The sequence below is a fragment of the Salmo salar genome, chromosome ssa22 (assembly GCF_905237065.1).
Source record: "Salmo salar chromosome ssa22, Ssal_v3.1, whole genome shotgun sequence".
Classification (NCBI taxonomy): domain Eukaryota; kingdom Metazoa; phylum Chordata; class Actinopteri; order Salmoniformes; family Salmonidae; genus Salmo; species Salmo salar.
Window position 1 is genome coordinate 56,071,849 of NC_059463.1, and position 27,307 is coordinate 56,099,155.

At 44.0% G+C, this 27,307-nt stretch overlaps 1 protein-coding gene across 2 annotated transcripts in view; it reads left to right on the forward strand.

Annotated features, from left to right (window-relative positions):
- The window catches only part of dag1 (dystroglycan 1), a 71,472-nt gene extending 48,176 nt beyond the window's left edge, over positions 1 to 23,296 (forward strand). For both annotated transcript variants that reach the window (XM_014168312.2, XM_014168313.2), the window contains exons 2-3: positions 312 to 980; positions 16,544 to 23,296. In XM_014168312.2, the coding sequence (XP_014023787.1) occupies positions 606 to 980; positions 16,544 to 18,817 (2,649 nt within the window). In that variant the 5' untranslated portion in view covers positions 312 to 605 and the 3' untranslated portion in view covers positions 18,818 to 23,296. The remainder of the gene's footprint in view (positions 1 to 311; positions 981 to 16,543) is intronic.
- The last annotated feature ends 4,011 nt before the right edge of the window (positions 23,297 to 27,307 follow it).

The window sequence follows — 27,307 nt, forward strand, 5'->3', positions numbered from 1 at the left end:
TCTCTTCCTCTCCTCCTCCTCTCCCCTCTTCCCCTCCTCCTTGAGTTGAAAGTCGTTTCTTTCCATTTGAATGTTAATATGATTATGTTGTTACACACCTGTGCACTGACGATACAGAAGCTTGCACATCGTTGCCTGGAATGTTATTGACATTGAGATTTGTGTAGACTAAAGAGAGTTAATCTAACTTGAGAGAGAGAATTACGACGTTTTTAAGTTGATGATTCTAAATATTGAACAGTCGAGCAGTTTTAAGAAAGCTGGTATTTAAAGCATGTCCTAATGAATCCCTATTTCTTCTCTTTCTACAGGTCTCAAAGGCTGACTTGACAATGGGATCTACAAACTACTGAAGTGGCTCTGACAAAAGAACAGGGGAAACAGGAGGAAAGTAGAGGAGAAAAGAAAAGGAGAAAAACACTATACAAAAGGAGAGGGGACTCAGAGAGAGAGAGACCCTATTGAAAAGAAAAGCAGAGGTTGGCTCGGGGAAGATCAGCTTTGTCCATCGGTGTGGGGTTGGGGGTGCATGCTTGTCCTCTCCAGTGGGCTTCCTCCTTTGTGAGAGAGAGAGAGAGAGAGAGAGAGTTAACAAAAGACAAAGAATGTGCAATAAACAGAGAGGAGAATGTCGACCGGTGGAGGAGGCTAGAGCGAGGATGCCTGGCCTGGGGAGGAGAACCAGTGTGGTACTGCTACTGACTCTCCTGGTAGCCATGGTCCAGGGACAGGTGGAGGTGCTGGGGGACATGCTGCTGGATGGACCCGGGGAGCTGGAGGCCTCCATGCACTCCTCCATACTCTCAGACTTCCAGGAGGTGGAGGCAGCTGTGGAGGCCTTGGAGCCGGTGGCGGCTACAGTCTATCAGGCTGAAGTAGGAGCAGGGGAAGTGTCAGGATTCCCTGACTCGTCTGCTGTGGTGGGCCGGGTGTTTCAGATGAAGGTCCCGGTGAAGACGGACTACACCAACAACACTAAGGTGAGCAGAGCGTGTGTGTGTGTGTGTGTGTGTGTGTGTGTGTGTGTGTGTGTGTGTGTGTGTGTGTGTGTGTGTGTGTGTGTGTGTGTGTGTGTGTGTGTGTGTGTGTGGTGGGGTAGGGGCCTGTTCAATTCTAAAATGTAATTCTATGCCATTTTTGCCCATTTTGAACATGTGAGAAACATTCCTGTAGTAAGGACATAGCTTGTAGGCACTAACTAGGTAACTATTTATCTGTCCATGTCTTTCCACGAGGGCCACATACACTGGTCCCAGCCACGGAAACTGGTCTAAACCGGTCGGGGGTTGATTGTGAAACATGCCAACTGTTTGAAATGCATGAACCCAGCACTTATTCCAGCATTGTGTTGACTAGTCCCATGATAGTTATCTGAGTCTCCCAGGCTGTGGGTGTAGTCTTATGTCCACAGGATCCTTTCTGCCCTGTCAAACGCATGTTAAAGGCCCTAGTACCAAACACCAAACCTTGAGCCCTTTGTGCATATGGGAAAATCGACCCTGACAGCTGGGCTAAAAGAATGTTAACACTAAGCACTTTTTGAAGAGACACACACACACACACACACACACACACACACACACACACACACACACACACACACACACACACACACATACACAGGGCGGGGTACAGCCGTTCATTTCCTCCACAATATTTACTCTAGAAAGTGATTATTTCTCACATCAAGCAGATGTCAGATCTAGGTTATGGTTGGTCTAATGGTAGTCTAATGCTGTAGAGTAAAGCCAACGTCAAGCAGATGTCAGATCTAGGTTGTGGTTGGTCTAATGGTAGTCTAATGCTGAAGAGTAAAGCCAACGTCAAGCAGATGTCAGATCTAGGTTGTGGTTGGTCTAATGGTAGTCTAATGCTGAAGAGTAAAGCCAATGTCAAGCAGATGTCAGATCTAGGTTGTGGTAGTCTAATGGTAGTCTAATTATTTTTAGGGTGTCAAATCAAAGATCCATGATAGAGTGTGTGTGTACACATTCTTGCTTGCTTGCGTGTGATAAACACAAGTATTTGATTTAAACATGTCATATCTACACTGAGTATACAAAACATTAAGAACACCTGCTCTTTCCACGACATAGACTGACCAGGTGAATCCAGGTGAAGGCTATGATCCCTCAGTGTAGATGAAGGGGAGGAGACAGGTTAAAGAAGGATTTTTTATCCATGAGACAGTTCAGATATGGATTGTGTATGTGTGCCATTCATATGGTGAATGGGCAAGACAAAATATTTAAGTGCATTTGGACGGGGTATGGTAGTACAGTGGCAAGAAAAAGTATGTGAACCCTTTGGAATTACCTGGATTTCCACATAAATTGGTCATAAAATGTGATCTCCTTCTAAGGACATGTTGGCTCTATAGAAGTCTCTAGATGATTCTAAGAACATGGAGGCTCTATAGAAGTCTCTAGATGATTCTAAGGACATGGAGGCTCTATAGAAGTCTAGCTGATTCTACGGCCATGTAGGCTCTATAAAAGTCTCTAGATGATTCTAAGAACATGTAGGCTCTATAGAAGTCTCTAGATGATTCTAAGAACATGGAGGCTCTATAGAAGTCTCTAGATGATTCTAAGAACATGTAGGCTCTATAGAAGTCTCTAGATGATTCTAAGAACATGTAGGCTCTATAAAAGTCTCTAGATGATTCTAAGAACATGTAGGCTCTATAGAGGTCTAGATGATTCAAAGGACATGTAGGCTCTATAGAAGTCTTTAGATGATTCTAAGGACATGTTGTCACGTCCTGACCATGGAAAGCTCTTATTTTCTATGTTAGAGTAGGTCAGGGCGTGACTGGGGGTTTAGCTAGTCTAGTTTATTATTTCTATGTGGGGTTCTATGTTTGTTTTTCTATGTTGGTGATTGTGTATGATTCCCAATTAGAGGCAGCTGGTAATCATTGTCTCTAATTGGGGATCATACTTAACTTGTTATGGATAGGGGGCAGTATTTTCACGGCCGGATAAAAAAACGTACCCGATTTAATCTGGTTATTACTCCTGCCCAGAAACTAGAATATGCATATACTTATTATCTATGGATAGAAAACACTCCAAAGTTTCTAAAACTGTTTGAATGGTGTCTGTGAGTATAACAGAACTCAAATGGCAGGCCAAAACCTGAGAAGATTCTGTACAGGAAGTACCCTGTCTGACCATTTCTTGGCCTTCTTTGTCATCTCTATCCAAAACAGAGGATCTCTGCTGTAACGTGACACTTTCTAAGGCTCCCATAGGCTCTCAGAAGGCACCAGAACGTTGAATGATGACTCTGCAGTCTCTAGCTGAAAAACAGTAGCGCATTTGGATAGTGGTCGATCTGAGAACAATGAGACGGGCGCGCGCGTGCACGTGAAGAGGCCATTTTACATTTTCAGTCTTTGAACGACAACAACGACTCCCGGTCGGAATATTATCGCTATTTTACGAGAAAAATCGCATAAAAAATGATTTTAAACAGCGTTTGACATGCTTTGAAGTACGGTAATGGAATATTTTGAAATGTTTTGTCACGAAACGCGTCGGCGCGTCACCCTTCGTTACCCTTCGGATAGTGTCTTGAACGCATGAACAAAACGCCGCTATTTGGATATAACTATGGATTATTTGGAACCAAACCAACATTTGTTGTTGAAGAAGAAGTCCTGGGAGTGCATTCTGACGAAGAACAGCAAAGAGAATCCAATTTTTCTTATAGTAAATCTTCGAGTTTGGTGAGACTACCAAACTTGGCGTTGGGTGTCAAATTAGCTAGCCTGTGATGGCCGGGCTATCTACTCAGAATATTGCAAAGTGTGCTTTCACCGAAAGGCTATTTTAAAATCGGACACCGCGATTGCATAAAGGAGTTTGTATCTATAATTCTTAAAATAATTGTTATGTTTTTTGTGAACGTTTATCGTGAGTAATTTAGTAAATTCACCGGAAGTGTTCGGTGGGAATGCTAGTTCTGAACGTCACATGCATAATGTAAAAAGCTGGTTTTTGATATAAATATGAACTTGATTGAACAAAACATGCATGTATTGTATAACATAATGTCCTAGGAGTGTCATCGGATGAAGATCATCAAAGGTTAGTGCTGCATTTAGCTGTGGTTTTGGTTTTTGTGACATTATATGCTAGCTTGAAAAATGGGTGTCTGATTATTTCTGACTGGGTACTCTCCTGACATAATCTAATGTTTTGCTTTCGTTGTAAAGCATTTTTGAAATCGGACAGTGTGGTTAGATAAAGGAGAGTCTTGTCTTTAAAATGGTGTAAAATAGTCATATGTTTGAAAAATTGAAGTTTTCGGATTTTCGAGGAGTTTGTATTTCGCGCCACGCCCTATCATTGGATATTGGAGTGGTGTTCCGCTAGCGGAACGTCTATTAAGTAGCTTGTTGTTCACTTGTGGGTTGTGGGATATTGCTTATGTGTAGTTGCTTTGTAGTCACGGTTCGTTTATTCTTTATTTGCTTCGTATTTTTCTAAAGTTTCACTTTCTAATAAATTATGTGCAACGCTACTTACGCTGTGCTTTGGTCCGATCATTTCAACGAACGTGACAGAATATCCCACCATACCAGGACTAAGCAGCGTGACCAGGTGAAGGAGTCCTGGACTTGGGAGGAAAGCCAGGAGTGGAGGACATCCTGGACGTGGGAGGAAATAATGGCAGGAGACAAAAGCCTGCCATGGAAGCAGCGAGGGAGGTGAATCTGCGACGCCGGGGTTCGCGACTATGAAGACAGCCCGAAACACAGCCCCCAATTTTTTGGGCACACGGGTTGGTCGGCGAAGCCGAGGGGCAAGTTTGAGAGCGAAGAGGAATATTGGGAGAGACTGAGCGAGGAGTATTGTGAGACAGTTGAGGGGGGTGATGAGAGAGAGCTGTTGGTTTGGCGTAGTATGTACGGCATTTTCCCTGAGGAGCATGTTAGCCGTCAGATGCCACCTGAGTCAGCTCCCCGTACTTGTCTCGAGAAGTGTGTTAAAGTTCCGGTACAAAGAAGGCCGGCTATACGCACCTGGTCTCCAGTGCGCCTTCACAGCCCAGTACGTCCTGTGCCAACTCTCCATACTCACCGTGGCGAGCGTGTGACCTGTCAGGCACCATGTTTTGTGGTGATACGCATGGTATCTCCAGTGCGCATTCACAGCCCAGTGCGTCCTGTGCCAGCGCCCTGCACTTGCCGGGCTAAAGTGAGCATCCAGCCAGGACGGGTAGTGCCAGCTTTACGTTCCAGACCTCCAGTGCGCCTCCACAGCCCAATACGTCCTGTGCCTGCTCCTCGCACTCTCCTTGAAGTGCGTGTCACCAGTTTGGCGCCTCCTGAGCCAGGTCAACGCACAAGGCCTCCAGTGCGCATTCCCAGTCCAGTACGTCCTTTGCCTCCTCCTCGCACTCTTCCTGAAGTGAGTGTCCTTAGTCAGGTACGTCCTGTGCCTGTTCCTCGCACTCGCCCTGAGGTGCGTGTCTCCAGTCTGGCGCCACCTGTGCTGGTTCCACGCACTAGGCCTGCAGTGTGCACCTGGTCTCCAGTGCGCCTCCACAGCCCAGTGCGTCCTGTGCCTGCTCTCCGCACTCGCCCTGAAGTGCGTCACCAGTCTGGCGCCACTTGCGCCGGCTCCACGCACTAGGCCTGCAGTGTGCATTCCCAGTCCAGTACATCTTGTGCCTCCTCCTCGCACTCTTCCTGAAGTGCGTGTCCTCAGTCAGGTGCGTCCTGTGCCTGCTCCCCGTACTCGCCCTGAGGTGCGTGTCACCAGTCTGGGGCCACCTGTCCCGGCTCCACGCACCAGGCCTCCAGTGCGCCTTCACAGTCCAGAGCTTCCGGCGACAGTACACAGTCCAGAGCTTCCGGCGACAGTTCCCAGTCCAGAGCCTCCGGGGACGATCCGTAGTCCAGGGTCTCCGGCGACAGTTTGCAGTCCAGGGTCTCTGGCACGGTCTGCAGTCCAGGGTCTCCTGCAACGGTCTGCAGTCCAGGGTCTCCAGCGACGGTCTGCAGTCCAGAGTCTCCAGCGACGGTCGGCAGTCCAAAGCCTCTACCGATGCTGGTGAATTCGCAGGATGAGAGGGTTCTTCGTCCTGCACCAGAGCCGACACTAGACACCCCCCCCCCCCCCCCATGATTCTCCCTTTTTTGTTTCAGATTTTGTGGTCGGAGTACGCACCTTTTGGGGGTACTGTCACGTCCTGACCATGGAAAGCTCTTATTTTCTATGTTAGAGTAGGTCAGGGCGTGACTGGGGGTTTAGCTAGTCTAGTTTATTATTTCTATGTGGGGTTCTAGGTTTGTTTTTCTATGTTGGTGATTGTGTATGATTCCCAATTAGAGGCAGCTGGTAATCGTTGTCTCTAATTGGGGATCATACTTAACCTGTTGGGACTAGGGGGCAGTATTTTCACGGCTGGATAAAAAAACGTACCCGATTTAATCTGGTTACTAATCCTACCCAGTAACTAGAATATGCATATACTTATTATATATGGATAGAAAACACTCTAAAGTTTCTAAAACTGTTTGAATGGTGTCTGTGAGTATAACAGAACTCATTTGGCAGGCAAAACCCTGAGACATTTTCTGACAGGAAGTGGATACCTGATGTGTTGAATTACCTTTAAGCCTATGCCATTGAAACACACAGGGGTTGATTAATGTTTTGGCACTTCCTATTGCTTCCACTAGATGTCACCAGCCTTTACAAAGTGTTTTGAGTCTTTTACTGTGAGATCTGACCGAACAAGAGCCATGGAACGGTGATGGCCGATTAGACTCTGGCGCGCGAGTTCATGTTGGGTACCCTCGTTCCAATACGTTATAAAAGAGAATGCATTCGTCCACCTTGAATATTATTCATGTTCTGGTTAAAAAAGGCACTAATGATTTATGCTATACAACGTTTGACATGTTTGAACGAACGTAAATATATTTTTTCCCCTCGTTCATGACGAGAAGTCCGGCTGGCTTAGATCATGTGCTAACAACACGGAGCTTTTTGGATATAAATGATGAGCTTTTTTGAACAAAACTACATTCGTTATGGACCTGGGATTCCTGGAAGTGACATCTGATGAAGAGAATCAAAGGTAATGGATTATTTACATAGTATTTTCGATTTTAGATCTCTCCAACATGGCCGTTTGTCTGTATAGCAAAGCATATTTTTCTGGGCGCAGTGCTCAGATTATTGCAAAGTGTGATTTCCCAGTAAGGTTATTTTTAAATCTGGCAAGTTGATTGCGTTCAAGAGATGTAAATCTATAATTCTTTAAATGACAATATAATATTTTACCAATGTTTTCTAATTTTAATTATTTAATTTGTGGTGCTGACTTGACTGCCGGTTATTGGAGGGAAACGATTTCCTCAACATCAATGCCATAGTAAAACGCTGTTTTTGGATATAAATATGAACTTGATAGAACTAAAAATGCATGCATTGTCTAAGATAATGTCCTAGGAGTGTCATCTGATGGAGATTGTAAAAGGTTAGTGCATCATTTTAGCTGGTTTTATGGTTTTGGTGACGCCTGTCTTTGAATTGACAAAACATTACACACAGCTATTGTCAATGTACTCTCCTAACATAATCTAACTTTATGCTTTCGCCGTAAAACATTTTTGAAATCGGACAACGTGGTTAGATTAAGGAGATGTTTATCTTTCAAAGGGTGTAAGATAGTTGTATGTTTGAAAAATTTGAATTTTGACATTTATTTGGTTTCAAATTTGCCGCTCTTGAAATGCACCTGCTGTTGATAGGGTGCACCACGGGTGGCACGCTAGCGTCCCACATAGCCCCAAGAAGTTAAGTAGCTTGTTTTTTACTTGTGGGTTGTGGGATATTGTTTGTGTAGTTGCTTTGTAGTCACGGTTCATTTATTCTTTATTTCTTTTGTATTTTTCTAAAGTTTCACTTTCTAACAAATTATGTGGGACGCTACTCACGCTGCGCTTTGGTCCGATCATTTCAACGAACGTGACACATGTAGGCTCTATAGAATTCTAAATGATTCTAAGGACATGGAGGCTCTATAGAAGTCTAGATGATTCTAAGGACATGTAGGCTCTATAGAAGTCTCTAGGGAACATCATCTCCACTCTGCTGATCCTCAACACTGGGGCCCCACAAGGGTGCGTGCTCAGCCCCCTCCTGTACTCCCTGTTCACCCATGACTGCGTGGCCAAGCACGCCTCCAACTCAATCATCAGGTTTGCAGATGACACCAATAGTAGGCTTGATTACCAACGATGACGAGACAGCCTACAGGGAGGAGGTGAGGGCTCTGGTAGTGTGGTGCCTGGAAAACAACCTCTCACTCAACGTCAACAAAACAAAGGAGATGATCGTGGACAGGAAACAGCAGAGGGTGCACACCCCTATCTACATCGACGGGACCGCAGTGGAGAAGGTGGAAAGCTTCAAGTTCCTTGGCATACACATCATTGACAAACTGAAATGGACCACCCACAGACAGTGTGGTGAAAAAGGCGCAACAGAGCCTCTTCAACCTCGGGAGTCTAAAGAAATTTGGCTTGTCACCTAAAAACCGCAAACATTTTTACAGATGCACATTTGAAAGCATCCTGTCGGGCTGTATCACTGACTGGTACAGCAACTGCTCCGCCCACAACCGCAAGTCTCTCCAGAGGGTGGTGCAGTCCGCCCAATGCATAACCGGGGACAAACTACCCGCCCTCCAGGACAACTACAGCACCCGATGTCACAGGAATGCCAAAAAGATCATCAAGGACATCAACCACCTGAGCCACTGCCTGTTCACCCTGCCATCATCCAGAAGGCGAGGTCAGTACAGGTGCATCAAAGCTGGGACTGAGAGACTGAAAAACAGCTTCTATCTCAAGGCCATCAGACTGTTAAACAGCCATCACTAGCACATTACAGGCTGCTGCCTATAGGCATTGACTAGGAATCACTGGCCACTTTAAGGAATGGAATACTAGTCACTTTAATGTTTACATATCTGGCATTACTCATCTTGTGTATTGTAACGTCTCTCTACGAAAGATGTATGTAGGAGTCAGGCGCAGGAGAGAAGATAATTCCAAGAACAAGAGTTTAATTAAGTCCATCAAAACATACAGGCACCGGACAAAAAATACACAGTCCAAAAAATGACCAAAAGAACTAAATCCAAAGGACATAACATGAATGAAAAATGATTAACAAAATAACGTCACCCAACAATAACAGGGAAACAAAAATAAACCCGCACGACACAAAGCGGGTGGAGAGAAAATAAATACCCACACTAATCAACCCAAACAAGGAACAGGTGCACAACCAAAACAGACAAGACTAAACGAAAAAGAAAAAAGGATCAGTGGCAGCTAGTAGACCGCTGTGTGGCTCCCGCAGCGCGCCGACACCGGCCTCGAGGACGACCCGTAGGACGAGGCGCAGGGCGATCCGGATGGCGGTTGTGGAACTCCCGAAACGTTTGACCCAAGTTAAACAATTTAAAGGCAATGCTACCTGTAATGGCCGTCGTCAGAATTAGACCAAGGTGCAGCAGAGGATGTGTTCATCATTAGAATTTTAATTCAAAAACAAGAGAACACTACAAAAATGAACAAAAACGACAGCAAACAGTCCTGTTTGGAAAATACTCAAAACAGAAACAATTACCCACAAAACCCAAAGGAAAAACATGCTTCTTATGTGTGACTCCCAATCAGCAACAACGAGCTTCAGCTGTGCCTGATTGGGAGCCACACACGGCCCAAAACAAAGAAATACAAAAACATAGAGAAAGGAACATAGAACGCCCACCCAATGTAACACCCTGGCCTAACCAAAATAAAGAACAAAAACCCCTCTCTATGGCCAGGGCGTTACACTACCAAATACTAATTGAGTGTAAACTTCTGACCCACTGGGAATGTGATGAAATAAATACAAGCTGAAATAAATCGTTCTCTCTACTATTATTCTGACATTTCACATTCTTAAAATAAAGTGGTGATCCTAACTGGCCTAAGACAGGGAATTCTTACTAGGATTAAATGTTAGGATTTGTGAAAAACTGAGTTTAAATGTATTTGGCTAAGGTGTATGTAAACTTCCGACTTCAACTGTATGCTCTATAGAAATCTCTAGATGGTTCTAAGAACATGTAGGCTCTATAGAAAACTCTAGATGATTCTGAGAACATGTAGGCTACTAAGTCAAGGGGCGGCAGGTAGCCGAGTGGTTAGAGCATTGGGCCAGTAACCGAAAGGTTGCTGGATTGTATCCCCGAGCTGTCGTTCTGCCCCTGAACAAGGCAGTTAACCTACAGTTCCTAGGCCGTCATTGTAAATAAGAATTTGTTCTTAACTTACTTGCCTAGTTAAATAAATGTACTTCAGTATATTTAATTGTTGCAGTGCTTCTTTAGGTTGCAAGGAATACAAATGAATTTAACTTTGTTGTGAGGTTCTTGTTGTTTTCAGCCCTACGACAATACTAGATACAAACTGTTTCTGAATCTCCTTTTCAACTACTCAGAAAGATACAGAAAGAAAGAAACATGTTCAGTTCGCTTAAATGTCCTGGCAAGTCGATCTGTTACAGTGAAATCAGCCTGTCTCTGATAAATGGAGAAAGATATCCCTGTTGTCTAGACTTCCCCGGTGGTGCTCTACTCTCCTCCTCTCCAGCGATGGCAACCAGGCAGCAGGACTCTATTTTTCTCTTTTCCTCTCTGTTTCCCTGAAACCCCTCCATTCGGACACACAAAGACTCGCATTGAAACCTAATTAGGCTTGGCAGTGTGGCAGCGGAAAACTTCTATTAGTAGGATGGATGAAGGACCCAAGATAAAATTGGGTTGAAGATTTGAGTCTCTCAGTTCTCTGGTCAGATGTAGCCAAATCATTCCATCCAGAGTCCCTCCCTCCTTCCCTTCGTTCTTCCATCCATTCTCATTTGTTAGGTTTTGATTCCCCTCTGCATAGCAACTAAGCAGGGTACCTACCACTGGTGTCATGTAGTTCAAGGCAGTCTTGGTGACTCTTTAGGGTGCCATCTCAAGTTACTAATTTCTTTCCAGCTTTCAAATAGGAACATTCTTATCTTCTCCTCTACCCTGTAACTCTTTCACTGGTCCTTAGTGCACTACTTTCTATTGTACACTATGTTGTCAACTCTTCCCTTGCTTCTTAGTGTACTACTTTCTGTTCTATTAGTGTACAAAGAAAGTAGTGCACTATGTGGGTGGGCCTGGCTCCCAAGTGGGTGGGCCTATGTCCTCCCAGGGCCACCCATGGCTGCACCCTTGCCCAGTCATCTGAAATCCATTGATTAGGGCCTAATTCATTTATTTCAATTGATTGATTTCCTGATATGAACTGTAACAGCAAAATATTACAAATTGTTGCATGTTGCGTTTTACATTTTTGTTCAGTGTACTTTCAAAATTGTTTAGCGTGCTACTCATAGTGTGTTACTGGTAGCTCCTGTTGGACCCCTGCACTAGAGGACACTAGTTAGTGATATGTAACTTGTTATGGGGTGACGTGTGTGTGTGTGTGTGTGTGTGTGTGTGTGTGTGTGTGTGTGTGTGTGTGTGTGTGTGTGTGTGTGTGTGTGTGTGTGTGTGTGTGTGTGTGTGTGTGTGTGTGTGTGTGTGTGTGTGTGTGTATCCTTGGATGTTGTTGTGGTACACCTCCTTCCACTTACATCACAAAGGAAAGTATATTTGGTTCAATTCTTTATTTATTTGTTGTTTATCTGCTCCATAGCTATTCGTCAATCTGTATTGACACTGTGATGATGCAACCACTCTGAGAGAGAAGAATTGTATTTACACACACACACACACACTCTCTCTCTCTGTCTTTCTGTCTCTGAGAGAGAGAGAGAGAAGTGTTTTATTTACTGTACAGAACACAACAGACCAGAACAGAAAGAGTTTCACTGACAGTGAGTCATTCCTGAGGCGAAGCAGCATTAGTCTGTGGGTCTGACAGGATGGGTACACTGAAGGGGAGTTTAAGTTACTCCAGTCATCTTAGTTCACTCTGTGTTTGTGTCCCAAATGGCACCCTATTCCCTATATAGTGCACTACTTTGACCAGAGCATATGAGCCCTGGTCAAAACTAGTGTAATAAATAGGGAATAGGGTGCCATTTGGGACAATCTCAGTGACAGGGCCAGCTAACAGAGAACAGGACACAGACCACTTATAACCCACTATTATTCTGTGTGTGTGTGCTATTCTGCAGACTTCAAGCTCTAAAGTCTTCAATGTACTCAGTAGCTTTTCTTTCTCCCTCCTCGTTATTCTTTTTCTCCCTTCTCCTTCCACCTTGTCTCTCTCTTCGTCACTACAGGAGTTGAACTAAGGCCAGCTTCTCCTTCCACGGTGTCTCTCTCTTCATCACTACAGGAGTTGAACTAAGGCCAGCTTCTCCTTCCACGGTGTCTCTCTCTTCATCACTACAGGAGTTGAACTAAGGCCAGCTTCTCCTTCCACCTTGCCTCTCTCTTCATCACTACAGGAGTTGAACTAAGGCCAGCTTCTCCTTCCACCTTGTCTCTCTCTTCATCACTACAGGAGTTGAACTAAGGCCAGCATCTCCTTCCACCTTGTCTCTCTCTTCATCACTACAGGAGTTGAACTAAGGCCAGCTTCTCCTCGTTCTCCTTGTGAATAACTATGTATTAGTGTATCTGCAAGCAAATGTTGTTGATTTACCTGAGGGGGAGAGAAACTAGAGTGAACTGGGGGCCTGGAGTATCTCTGTCTCTGTCTCTCATTCTGTCTCTCTCTCTCTCTCTTTCTTTCTCTCTATGTCTCTGTATTTCTTTCTCTCCCTCACTCTCTGTTTCTCTCTCTCTCTCTGTCTCTCTCCATCTCTGTCTCTCTCTCAATTCAATTCGAAGAGCTTTATTGACATGGGAAACATGTTTACATTGCCAAAGCAAGTTACATTTCTCTCTGTCTCTCTCTCTCTGTCTCTCTCTCTCCCTTGTCTCTGTCTCCCTCATCTCTGTCTCTCTATCTCTGTCTCTCTCTCTATCTCTTTCTTTCTCTCTGGCTCCTCAGTAGTATAGCTCTATAGTATAGCTCTGTATGTGTGTGTGGGTGAGAATAGATCACTAGATTTTAATGACAAACCATATTTTTTTCTGAAATTGCCCTCAATTACCGTCACAGGGTGTTTTTATCATTCTGTGATTATTCAGTATTGACATCATCAGAATATTTCCCGACACAGCCTAGATATAATTTTCCATGATCCACAGTTTCCCACAGTGGAAAGTAAAACAAGAAAGGTTGTATTTCAGGACAGAGTAATATCACTCTACTGCTGAACATCACTAGAATACAGTGATATAAATGTTTAAAAGTTTCAAATGGGCTGGATTGGAGAGTGACTAGTCTTTCATAAACATCCGACTGCCTGACTGCCTGCCTAGCTACCACTCTAACGGAGTCCCTCTCTTCCTCTCCTCTCCTTCACTCACATTTTCCAGTGGAAAGAATCAGCTGTGCCAATAACTCGCCACCCTCCCTCCCTCCCTATGTTTCAGCCTCTCTGTCCCTCCCTCCCTCCCTATGTTTCAGCCTCTCTGTCCCTCCCTCCCTCCCTATGTTTCAGCCTCTCTGTCCCTCCCTCCCTCTCTACATTTCAGCCTCTCTGTCCCACCCTCCCTCCCTCCCTATGTTTCAGCCTCTCTATCCCACCCTCCCTCTCTACATTTCAGTCCTTCACCAAATCATATCACAAAGACATGCCAAGTCAGTCAGTCAGTCAGTCCATCTCTCTTTCATATGAATGTTATCTGTTTGGCTGTCGACACGGCTGTGACCGTGGGTGCCTTTTCCCTCCCTGGCGGCTACTGAATATCAAATCCGTTATACCTAAATTATGGTGGTGTGGATTGATCGACGGCTGAGGATATCATTAATGAAAACAGTTAAAGGATGTCTTAGATACTTAGATATTGATTAGGCCTGATGCATTGGGTGATTGGACCCACCCTCACTCATCTAGTTCTCATCCATTCCTCTTTTTCCTCCGTCACGTCGTAGATTCCTCTTCTCCCCATGCAATGTTAGATATCAGAGAAGCTGATAGTCAGAGAAGCTGATAGTCAGAGACGCTGATCGTCACAGTGGGTTTCAACGGTGGGTTTTGGGGCTATGAGCAGAAATCAGTACACTATTCATCAAACAGTTAGCGGAGAAGTCCCAAATGGCACCCTATTCCCTACAGTGGGTGGCTATGGGCCCTGATCAGAGGTAGTGCACTATTATAGGGAATAGGGTGCCATTGGGGACACTATAGTTAGTGTCTTTGATGAGATTAACAACCCCCTGGTTTAATTAACTTCACTATTAAAGTGGGGAGAAAGGGGGCAGAGCAGCTGCCTCCTGCTGTGTATTCATCATCTCACACACACACACACACACACACACACACACACACACACACACACACACACACACACACACACACACACACACACACACACACTTCACAGACATCATCTCATCATCTCCTGGTGATATCAGCCAAAGGCTTTTGGATACATCACCGCTTTACCCATCACCATAGTTGTCAAATGCAACGGTAGGAGGTGGAGGAGTGTTAATGGGGGAAGTGGGGGAGTGTGTGTGTGTGTGTAAGTGTGTTTAGGTCTATGTGTTCATGTGTGTCAGTGCGTATGTGTGTACAAGTGTACTTGCTTCCTTGTGTCTGTACCTACGTGAGTGTGTGCATGCCAGTGTGTGTGTGTGTGTGTGTGTGTGTGTGTGTGTGTGTGTGTGTGTGTGTGTGTGTGTGTTCATTCGCCTGTCCATTTGTGTGTGTCTAAAAACAGGAGGCTGAGGGACTGAACGCTGTAAAAAGCCCAGCTGCTGTTTCCTGTCCCTGGTGATGGCTGTGTATTGGTTAGACCATTAATGATCCATCTTGGGAACACTGGGCTCTACATAATTTATCAACTATACGATTTATCATCCGCAAAATTAACTTGTTGGTTGGAGCTAGGAGGGAATCAGAGAAAGCATTAGTTGTTTGTTTTTTTATTTATTTGAATGCTTTGTCATTCCCCTGTGATATATTTCTCTGTGAGATTCCTGGAATGAATATAATGTCTCTAAATGCCTAATTGGTTATGCTAAGTTCTTGTGTTAGCTGTATTAGACAATGTGCATCCCAAGTCTTATTTGTGATGTTATACTGTAGCTTAGGTACCATCTAAATAACATGCCTAGAGGTTTCATGCACAAATGGCTAAATTCAATATAGTCTTATTTGAATTGATCGTGTCTTATTTTATCCCACAAATTGATAGACGATAGTCTGTCCCCTGAGTTTGATGCCTCTGAAACATGCTTCTAGAAAATAGTCTGTCCCCTGAGTTTGATAACTGAAACATGCTTCTAGAAAATAGTCTGTCCCCTGAGTTTGATAACTGAAACATGCTTCTAGAAAATAGTCCGTCCCCTGAGTTTGATGCCTCTGAAACATGCTTGTAGAAAATAGTCTGCCCCCTGAGTTTGATGCCTCTGAAACATGCTTGTAGAAAATAGTCCATCCACTGAGTTTGATGCCTCTGAAACATGCTTGTAGAAAATAGTCCGTCTCCTGAGTTTAATACCTCTGAAACATGCCTATAGAAAATAGTCCGTCCCCTGAGTTTGATGCCTGAAACATGCTTATAGAAAATAGTCCGTCCCCTGAGTTTGATGCCTCTGAAACATGCTTGTAGAAAATAGTCCATCCCCTGAGTTTGATGCCTCTGAAACATGCTTCTAGAAAATAGTCTGTCCCCTGAGTTTGATACCTCTGAAACATGCTTGTAGAAAATAGTCCGTCCCCTGAGTTTGATGCCTCTGAAACATGCTTGTAGAAAATAATCCGTCCCCCGAGTTTGATGCCTCTGAAACATGCTTGTAGAAAATAGTCCGTCCCCTGAGTTTGATGCCTCTGGAACTTGCTCTTCTTTGTTCCCTTCTTTCTTATCAGTAAATGTTCATGGGACTTAAACCAGTAGTAGAACTAGGTTACTTACAGTAGATGTCGTAACCACACTGGTTATATGGAAGATATTTTATGTACAGTTTTATGTTGAATCGTGTTCTCTCTCACCTTTAAAGGTGTCAAGAAACCTAGATTTGCACTAATCGGAAAGTTGAAGTTGTGTGAAGTAACAGCGTTGTACATTTTTAATGATTGCCTCAACATTTATAGATTTTGTTTTGCACAATAGCTGTTTTAAAAAGATGTTAGTGCAATACAATTTTTATCCAAATGTTATTTATGAACCAAAAAGATCAAAACAAGCCAAGATTCGATCTCTTATGTTCTTCTTCTGTATCATAATGAATTGTAAACAAGTTGTATCATCAAAGACGTAGTCATGCTGTGGGTAGAACAGAAATGGTAAATGTAGTGGGTGTAAAATTATTATTTTGCTTGTTGTTGTTGTATTTTGTTTTCTTGTATTCTATCTTAAATTATTAATCAAAACAAGAGATTTATCAACTCTGTTTATCTTTGTTTTTTTCTAGATAACTGAGTCAGGCAAGGAGACGCTACCAGCATGGCTGCACTGGGACTGGAAGAGCAACATCCTACAGGGTCTACCACTGGAGGAGGACAAGGGTGTCCACTACATCGCCGTCTCGACATCAAACGGCAGCCAGGACATCTTCTCCATTGAGGTGCACCCAGAGGAACACGCCGACCCGATCCAGCTAGCCATTCAGTCAGCATCCAACAATGAGGTCAAGCCGTTTGTCTGCGGTACAGAGGAACCGGTGACGGTGCTCACGGTGATTCTGGATGCCGACCTCACTAAGATGAGCTCCAGGCAGAGGGTGGAGCTGCTGAGTAAGATGAAGAAGTTCTCTGGCGTGGCGCTCCAGCACATGAAGATACTTCCCGTGGTCAACAACAGATTGTTCGACATGACCGCCTTCATGGCCGGACCGGGAAATGCCAAAAAGGTGGTGGAGAACGGAGCCCTGTTATCCTGGAAGCTGGGCTGTTCCCTAGACCAGAGTAATGTCCCCAACATCAGCAGCGTCCAGGCGCCGGCGAAAGAAGGCACTATGTCTGCTCAGCTGGGATACCCTGTGGTCGGTTGGCACATCGCCAACAAGAAGCCTCATATCCCCAAACGGGTGAGGCGCCAGCTCAACAATACCCCTACCCCTGTTCTTGTTGTGCTTCCTCCAACGTCTGTTGTTGAGCCCCCTATTCGCATTGTACCCACCCTGTCATCACCTGCCATTGCTGCCCCCACAGACAGCTCTGCCCCACCCATGAGAGGACCTGTGCCCTTGCCCATGAAGCCCACAATCCGTGTCAGAGACTCCTATGCCCACACTCCCACTCAGGGTGCACCCCTGCCAACCAGAGTGATGGAGTCCACTAGTACCATCTCCATTCAACCCACCATGACCAGGCATACTGTTGTGGAAGCCACACCGACACTCCCTCCACCCACCACCGTTGCCACCAGAAAGCCAACCAAGAAACCAAAGAGACCGAAGACCACTCCGATTCCAAGGGAGCCCAAGACCACCACAGCCAAACCAGCCAGGCGCACAACCCCTTCGTCCATCGTGCCTGACCCAAGAAATGAGAAACCAGATCTCCGCAACCCCATCGATCAGGTCAATGCCTTCGTGGGCACATACTTTGAAGTGAAGATCCCATCCGATACATTCTTTGACAAGGAGGACGGTACAACAGACAAACTAAGGTTGACCTTGAGGATGAACCACAACGAAGTTGTTGGGGACGACTCCTGGATACAGTTTAATAGCACAAGCCAGCTGCTGTACGGTCTTCCAGACTCAAATCACGTTGGGAAGCACGAGTACTTCATGCAGGCCACCGATAAGGGAGGTCTGAATGCGATCGACGCCTTCGAGGTCCGTGTGAACCGCTGGGCATCCAACGATAAGTCCCCGGTCCTGTTCCAGGCCCGCTTACACGGAGAACCTCGCCTGGTGACCAATGACATCCACAAGAAGATTCTGCTTATCAAGAAGCTGGCGTACTCGTTCGGTGACCGCAACAGCAGCACGGTCACCCTGAGGAACATCACCAAAGGATCCATCGTGGTGGAGTGGACCAACAACAGCCTCCAGCAGAACCCCTGTCCCAAGGAGCAGATTCAGACCATGTCCAGGAGGATCTCTGACGCCCAGGGAAGACCCTCCCAGACCTTCATCTCCGCCATGGAACCGGACTTCATACCCATCAGCATCAAGGTCAAAGGAACGGGCGCCTGCCGGAACTACATGTTTGTCCCGCCAGGTGAAATCACTATCCCTATCCCCCCGGCTGTCACGCCAGCGCTAGGCACCGGACGCCAGAGCACAGACGACGTCTACCTCCACACGGTGATTCCGGCCGTGGTGGTGGCGGCCATCTTGCTGATCGCTGGCATCATCGCCATGATCTGCTACCGCAAGAAGCGCAAGGGCAAGCTGACCATCGAGGATCAGGCTACCTTCATCAAGAAGGGGGTGCCCATAATCTTCGCAGACGAGCTTGACGACTCCAAGCCGCCTCCGTCCTCCTCCATGCCCCTCATCCTGCAGGAGGAGAAACCCCCTCTTCCCCCACCGGAGTACCCCAACATGGCCAGTCCAGAGACCACCCCCCTGAACCAGGACCTTCTGGGTGAGTACACGGCTCTGAGGGACGAGGACCCCAACGCGCCCCCCTACCAGCCCCCGCCCCCCTTCACCGCACCCATGGAAGGTAAAGGATCTCGTCCAAAGAACATGACCCCTTACAGATCCCCACCACCTTACGTGCCACCCTAAGGGTTTAGCAGGCTCCTCCAGAGAAGGAGGAGGGAAGCAGGGGGACTTGTAACGGTCTCAATCCAGTGTCTTTTTCGAAATAAGGGGTGGGAGGAGAAGGACAAAGTGGGAACAAACTTTTGGATTTTGGGTTGGGAGGGTTTTGGGGTGATCTGATTGAGTCTGAGTTGAAGTTGTTGGAAAGATGGGAGGGAGGGAGAACTAGATGTTAGCCGCGGCGACAGTAGCCACAAAAAGGACACTATTCAGTCTGTCATCTCATTGGCTACAGCTGAATGGCTAGTTTGGGAAGACACGCCCCTCTGGTCCCAGTGCTTTTTTTTGTTCTCCGTTTGAAACTAAATGGGCTTTTGTTTTATTTTAGGTATTTGGTTCTGTTTAGCTTAGTTTTTTTTTTTTTTTTTTTTTGGGGGGGCGGGCTGACTTCAAACGAAATCAAACGACTTGCTTAACAGCACTCTTTTTATGTTATTTTATCTTGAATAATACAAGAAGATAATAAACAAACACACTGCAGGCAAAAAGGTTTTTAATAGAGAGAGAGAGTTCTATGAATAAAAACAGAAACAACATAATCATGTGGATCTGCACCAGCCCTGCAGCTAGCCCTGCAGCTAGCCCTGCAGCTAGCCCTGCAACCAGCCAGACAGACAACACAGTGGCTTGTCAGGCGGTGGGTCAGTGTTTCGAGTCAATAAGGTTTGCCTTTTAACACTAATTGTATATTTGTATCCTTATTCACACAATGTCTAGTCAAGATGATCATAACAAAGTTAGCCTAATAAATCATTAGAAATTTGTTTAAAAAACGTTATGTTTGTTTTATTAGTTTTGTTTTTAAATCCACTGTATATCTGGATGGTTCAGATAGATAGATAGATAGGTAGGTAGGTAGGTAGGTAGGTAGGTAGGTAGGTAGGTATACAGGATCTCTCCCTCGATCAGAAAGGAATGGTAAACCAAGTAGGTAGACCCAGCCCAGTCAGGACTAAACAAGCAAACATTACCGTTAGCTAATGTTAGCACGTAGGGCAACCATGACAACTGTGATTCTACAACAGCCTGGCCCAGTTATTATCAGATGTATAGTTTTGACTTGAAGCTCAATGATTTTTACCTTGCCTGGGTTTCCCGAAGCCACCCAAAATCATTCAAGAGGGAAGTACAATGCAATGTCCCTCTTTATTATTATTATTATTTAAAATGTGTCCCCTATCCGAATATGATCATAACATTGACAATTTGAATGCCATGTTGCCTTTATGGTGATGCTATGTGTCTTCTGTATATAGCTATCGATCGGCCTGTTGAAATAATATTAAGTGTATTTATACTTCAAAAATGTTTGTGTAAATCAGATATGGAAAAAGCCTCCTGCAGTTTATTTTAGACAAGGAGTAATTATTTTTTTATGTAGTGATGATGATGCTCTTGTTCTCACAGTTTATGCGGGAAACAGTTCATTGCTGTTGAGAGTGATTTAGAACTTCCTGAAAGGGATACAATCTTTATTCACAACTCAAAGGTCATTGGGAGGGGAGGGGAGGGGAGGAGACGAGAGGAGAGGAGAGGTCTGAAGAACAAGATCACCAGAAAACACTGAACAAAATGGTGGATAAAATCTCTATCTAATTTTTTTACAAAGTTTTTGATACAGCCTCAAATTGTTAAAAAAAAAATAGAGAAATAAATAAATAGTGTATTGCAATTCGTTCAATCTTAGCGTAGATAATTGATTCTTCAATATGTACCTTTTCTCATGGGTCACCTATTTCAAGTGATTTTTTTGTTGTTGACATATTATCAAATGTATTATCATGTTTTTCCCCATTGAGTTTTGACTTTGAAAGTGACCCTTTGCAATAATGTAAGATGCTGTCCGGTGGAGGTGAGTGGTCAATGCAGGTTAGATGAGTGTACTACCAAAATGAGTGGTGATGAGAAAACCCACATAATGATGATGATTAACCCACATAATGATGATGATGATGAACCCACATAATGATGATGTACACGCATAATGATGATGATGAACCCACATAATGATGATGATGTACCCGCATAATGATGATGATGTTCACACATAATGATGATGATGTACACGCATAATGATGATGATGTTCCCCCCCCGAAATGATGATGATGATCCCAACATAATGATGATGATGTACCCACATGTAGTTTGTTTTTGCTAGATACCAAGTGTTGCTTTTTTAGTGTGCATTTATCATGAAAGCCAGTCTCCGTCTATCTACAGTATGTCCAGACAATTCGTCCTTCTTCACACGTTTGAAATTCTAATCCTCTATACAATTATCGGAGGGGATCATGATGTGTTACACTGGCACACTGCTGCTGCCATACCTTATAATATATAGCTTTATTTTTAGTGATGAGCTTCGGTTATAATCGGTTCTCTAATGCTTTCACTTACCCCTTGATGAGTCTACATGTCAACGTCAACAGAGGTTTCAGTAAAATGTGTATCCATCATAGAGTTAGTTAGAGGACTCATCTTTGTATCTGTCCAATTATGGCATCTATGATAGCACAATTTTCATTCAAATATGGGTTATATCCATGATGAGTTCTCTAAACCATCTCTATGGGGTCCATCTGTCAGGTCTGACTGTCAGCCCTTTGAGACCCTGACTCCAGTCACTATAGCTGGATAATAGTCCACTAAACTGGTGTTATTAATCTGACCAGATAAACATTTGATCTGGAACCATGTTGTAAATCTCCTTTCCATCACACTCAGCACCATGAAATACAGATACAGTATCTTATTGATTAATATGTAAATAACTTGCTGATACCTCCTCTGCGTCTCCACACATCATCAAAGTCATTTCTGCTGTGTTTGATTTTAGAAGGAAACTGGTAGGTGTAAACAGCCCACTGTATTTCCCAATTAGAGTTGGTAGTTACTAAAAGACAGAAAGACATAATTACGGAGACTGATGCAGATTTTTGATTGAGATTCATAGATATGTAGACACCACAAGGACATTTTCTTTCAGGCCTTTGTTTGTTTTTTATATATATATATATATATATATATATATATATATATATATATATATATATAAATTGTGGCGTAGTCCTTCAGCATTAAGGTCACTTCACTAGACTAGCAAAGAATCAGGTTTAGTTATACTGAGTCAAATCTTAAATTACATATCCGTAACACAATTAAGCGTAAATCTCCATTTGATTCCACAATTATGAGGATATAATGGCCTGATTTACGTGAAAGTTTAACGGAGAAAAAAACCAAAGATGTAAAAAGGTGAAATAGCAGTCATTCACTACAACTTGTTCAAATGCCTTGTTGACAGAATATCTTTTTAGCTGTCTGTTACATTTCAGTATTTCAGTTACATTTCAGATGTTAGCAACAGCATTGCAAAGGATATGGATTCAACAAAAACACATTGTTCTTTTAATTTAGAACCCGATAGCTGTCCTGGGGGATACGTTTTGTTTAAGCCGAGGGAGGAGTACAATCCAACCCGTTAGGTTCCATACGATTACAGATAGCTGCCTTTCGGTTTCGGTACGGTTCTTGGAACATAGAAGGGAATGATCATATCATAATGTCATCTGTATTATTCCATCGTTTTGTTGTTCTTTCATCGGCTTCCATTTTGGATTCTACTTTCGTCAGCTTCCATTTTGGATTCTACTTTTGTCAGCTTCCATTTCTGCCAATTTGAAATTTAGGGATTGGCGTGTCAAATCAAATCAGCCTTAAATGCATTTCTTATTCATACGCAGCAAGCAGCACTGACTGAAAGCTTCCTATGCTCTGAGGGGCAGATTGTACTATATTTTGTTGTTCGCTAAAGAGAATATGTAGTCTTGATTTAGTTTTTATGTTCATGAGTAAATGAGTCCTTACAACTGGAATGATAATGGTAATAATAATAGTAATAGTATTGATGATGATTATAATAATTACAATAATAATATGTTTACCATAATGGTTTCTGGGGGACATTCTCTACTGTGTTTGTCCTTCATTTTTATGTCATTTTGTTAATGAAATACTTGTTTTCCCACCACCTTTCTAATACCAATAGGGACGTCTCTGGTTCGCAAACAAAATGATTGCCAAAACAACAGCGCAGTGAAAAGTTATGGGCTTGACTTAAACAAGTTGGCGTATATCAGACACACATTCAATTAACATGCTAAAAACAAGAGGGCAGGAGAGAAAATGAAGTGATAAGTAATAAATAAATACACAGAGATGAAATGCAAAGAGAGTCAGAAAACCTGACAATTGTCCTTGACCACAGGGAACTTACAACCTAGAAAAGAGGGTCGTACTTACGTATGAATACTTGAGTAAAGAATGCATGGTAAAAAAAAAAAGAATTTGTATTATTCTGTGTTTTAATAGCATTGTATTGTTTATGACACTAGACACTGTATGTTGAAATGTTGTATTAAAAAAAAAGTGTTTCCAACCAATTTATTACTGTGACTTTCATCTCTTGTTGGTTGTTTGCTCTTCTACCGTCATTAATGTTTCATCCTTGACAGACAGACACTCTTCTTTGAACACCTGGTCAGTTCTAGGCTCACAACACACATGTATCTTAACTGCATGCGTTTGATACTCAGAACTATCAGTCCAACCTTTAATAACCAATACCCATATTGAACCCAAGACACTGTAAGACGCAGCAGTATTTGTCGGTTTTCGTGTAGTCCAGACATCCCTCAAGCTACCTTTTTATAGCTAACATATTAGGAATTAGAAGGATTTATTTTCTCTGGCTGTGACATTGCAGAGAGGGTTGTGTGGGCAAGGTGACGGTGTCTTTCAACCGAAAAGACGAGGAATATGTATGAAGATAAAAGCTGAGTGCAATACCGTCTCTAACTGACAGTAAACCTTGACATTGATTTTGACTGTTTGACAGCATTGTCTAGCAGCCTAGAAGAATGTTTATTTTTTTACAATGTTTTTTTTGTTCTGCTCTTGTGTGGTCCCCTATCAACACTATTCTACACCCTTGTAGTGGTCCCCTATCAACACTATTCTACACCCTTGTAGTGGTCCCCTATCAACACTATTCTACACCCTTGGAGTGGTCCCCTAGCAACACTATTCTACACCCTTGGAGTGGTCCTCTATCAACACTATTCTACACCCTTGGAGTGGTCCCCTATCAACACTATTCTACACCCTTGTAGTGGTCCCTTATCAACACTATTCTACACCCTTGTAGTGGTCCCCTATCAACACTATTCTACACCCTTGGAGTGGTCCCCTATTAACACTATTCGACACCCTTGGAGTGGTCCCCTATCAACACTATTCTACACCCTTGGAGTGGTCCCCTATCAACACTATTCTACACCCTTGTAGTGGTCCCCTATCAACACTATTCTACACCCTTGGAGTGGTCCTCTATCAACACTATTCTACACCCTTGTAGTGGTCCCCTATCAACACTATTCTACACCCTTGTAGTGGTCCCCTATCAACACTATTCTACACCCTTGTAGTGGTCCCCTATCAACACTATTCTACACCCTTGGAGTGGTCCCCTATCAACACTATTCTATACCCTTGTAGTGGTCCCCTATCAACACTATTCTACACCCTTGGAGTGGTCCCCTATCAGCACTATTCTATACCCTTGGAGTGGTCCCCTATCAACACTATTCTATACCCTTGTAGTGGTCCCCTATCAACACTATTCTATACCCTTGGAGTGTTAAACTAACAAGGAAGATGTTATTACATTCTACAGTACATGGACTCTATATTAAATGTGTCTTTCCGTGATTCCTTGCATCCCATCTCATTTTTTACATTTTACATTTTAGTCATTTAGCAGACGCTCTTATCCAGAGCGACTTACAGTAGTGAATACATACATTTCATTTCATGCATTTTTTTTATTTTTCTTTGTAACATGGTGATCTCCTCGCCTCCTTCGCCACCATATTGGTGGAGAAAGTCCAAGGTCCCTCCCTTCTGAACTTCTCCAATGCGTTTTGAGAGGGAGACAGGGAGAAAGGGACGCGTTTAATCTGAGAAAGATGAATTTTCTGTAGAAATAGCCAGGGATCCTATAAACTCTGTTACAAACCAATATTCTATTGCACATCACACTGACAGATAATATGTTTTGCATCCCAAATGACACCCTATTCCCTATATAGTGCACTACATTTTGTCTAAGGGCTCTGGTCTAAAGGTGTGCTCTATATAGGGAAAAGGGTGCCATTTATTGTTCATCCAGAATAGACTGAGAACAGAAGACATCCCTGGAGTGTAACGATGCTGTGTGTGTCTCATTAATTCACACCTTAACACACACACACACACACACACACACCTCAACACACACACACACACACCTCCCAGACAACTCACACCTTTTCATACACACACACACACAACTCCCAGACACCTCACACACACACACCTCCCAGACACCTCACACACACACCTCCCAGACACCTCCCAGACACCTCACACACACACACACACACACACACACCCAGACACTTCACACACCCACCTCCCAGACACCTCACACACACACACCTCACACACACCTCCCAGACACCTCACACACACACACACCTCACACACACCTCCCAGACACCTCACACACACACACACACACCTCACACACACCTCCCAGACACCTCACACACACACACACCTCCCAGACACCTCACACACACATCTCCCAGACACCTCACACACACACCTCCCAGACACCTCCCAGACACCTCACACACACACACCTCACACACACCTCCCAGACACCTCACACACACACACACACACACACACCTCACACACACCTCCCAGACACCTCACACACACACACCTCCCAGACACCTCACACACACACCTCCCAAACACCTCACACACACATCTCCCAGACACCTCCCAGACACCTCACACACACACACCTCACACACACACCTCCCAAACACCTCACACACACACCTCCCAGACACCTAGAACACACACACACCTCACACACACACCTCCCAAACACCTCACACACACACCTCACACACACACTTCCCAAACACCTCACACACACCTCCCAGACACCTCACACACACACCAAACACACATCTCACACAATCCTCAAACACACTTCACACACACATAACTCACACAAGCTTCAAGTTCCTTGGTGTCCACATCGCCAACAAAATAACGTGGTCCAAGCACACCAAGACAGTCGTGAAGAGGGCGCAACAAAACCTATTCCCCCTCTACAGCTGCTCCATCCTATTTCCCCTCTACAGCTGCTCCATCGAGAGCATCCTGACTGGTTGCATCACTGCCTGGTATGGCAACTGCTTGGCCTCCGACCGCAAGGCACTACAGAGGGTAGTGCGTAGGGCCCAGTACATCACTGGGGCCAAGCTTCCTCCATCCAGGACCTTTATACCAGGCGGTGTCAGAGGAAGGCCCTAAAAATTGTCAAAGACTCCAGCCACCCTAGTCACAGCCTGTTCTCTCCGCTACCGCACGGCAAGCGGTACCGGAGCGCCAAGTGTAGGTCCAAGAGGCTTCTAAACAGCTTCTACCCCCAAGCCATAAGACTCCTGAACAGCTAATCAAATGGCTACCCAGACTATTTGCATTGCTCTTTTACGCTGCTGCTACTCTCTGTTATTATCTATGCATAGTCACTTCAATAACTCGACCTACATGTGCATATTGCCTCAATTACCTTGACTAACCGGTGCCCCCTCATATAGCCTCGCTATTGTTATTTTACTGCTGCTCTTTAATTATTTGTTACTTTTATTTCTTATTCATACATTTAAAAAAAATAGAACTGCATTGTTGGTTAAGGACTTGTAAGTAAGCATTTCACTGTGAGGTGAAAAATACCTATTGTATTCGGCGCATGTGACAAATAAACTTTGATTTGATTTATAATAAGAGACTTCACAGGTGCATTGCACTTGGGAACATCCCAACTAACACCCTAATCCTTTTATAGTGCACAACGTTTGACCAGGGTGTATAGAGCTCTGGTCAAAAGTAGAGCATTATAAAGGGAATAGGGTTCAGTTTGGGACGTCTTCTACAAAAAAAAAAATGTGTAAACAGCAAGTAACAGTTTTTTTTCATGACATGTTTGCCACATTCTCCCTATACTGGGATGAGTTTACTATGCTCTACTATGCCCTTTTTCATACAGAGTTGACTGGTTCTAAGAGATAGGTCTAGCCTACAGATGTCAGATATACATTTCAGACAGTTTGCTACAGCAGGAAAATAATCCTGCAGCAACAGGAAATGTGAATTATTGTGTGGATTATAATTATACATTGTTCATAAGGGGAAAAAAAATGGAAATTACGATCCTTTATAAACCTCACACACACACACTACAAGTTTCACATTTCCTGCATTGCAGAAAAGTTCTGTAACATGGTGATCAAATTAAGATTCTACATCTGTAGTAGGCGGTATTACAACGT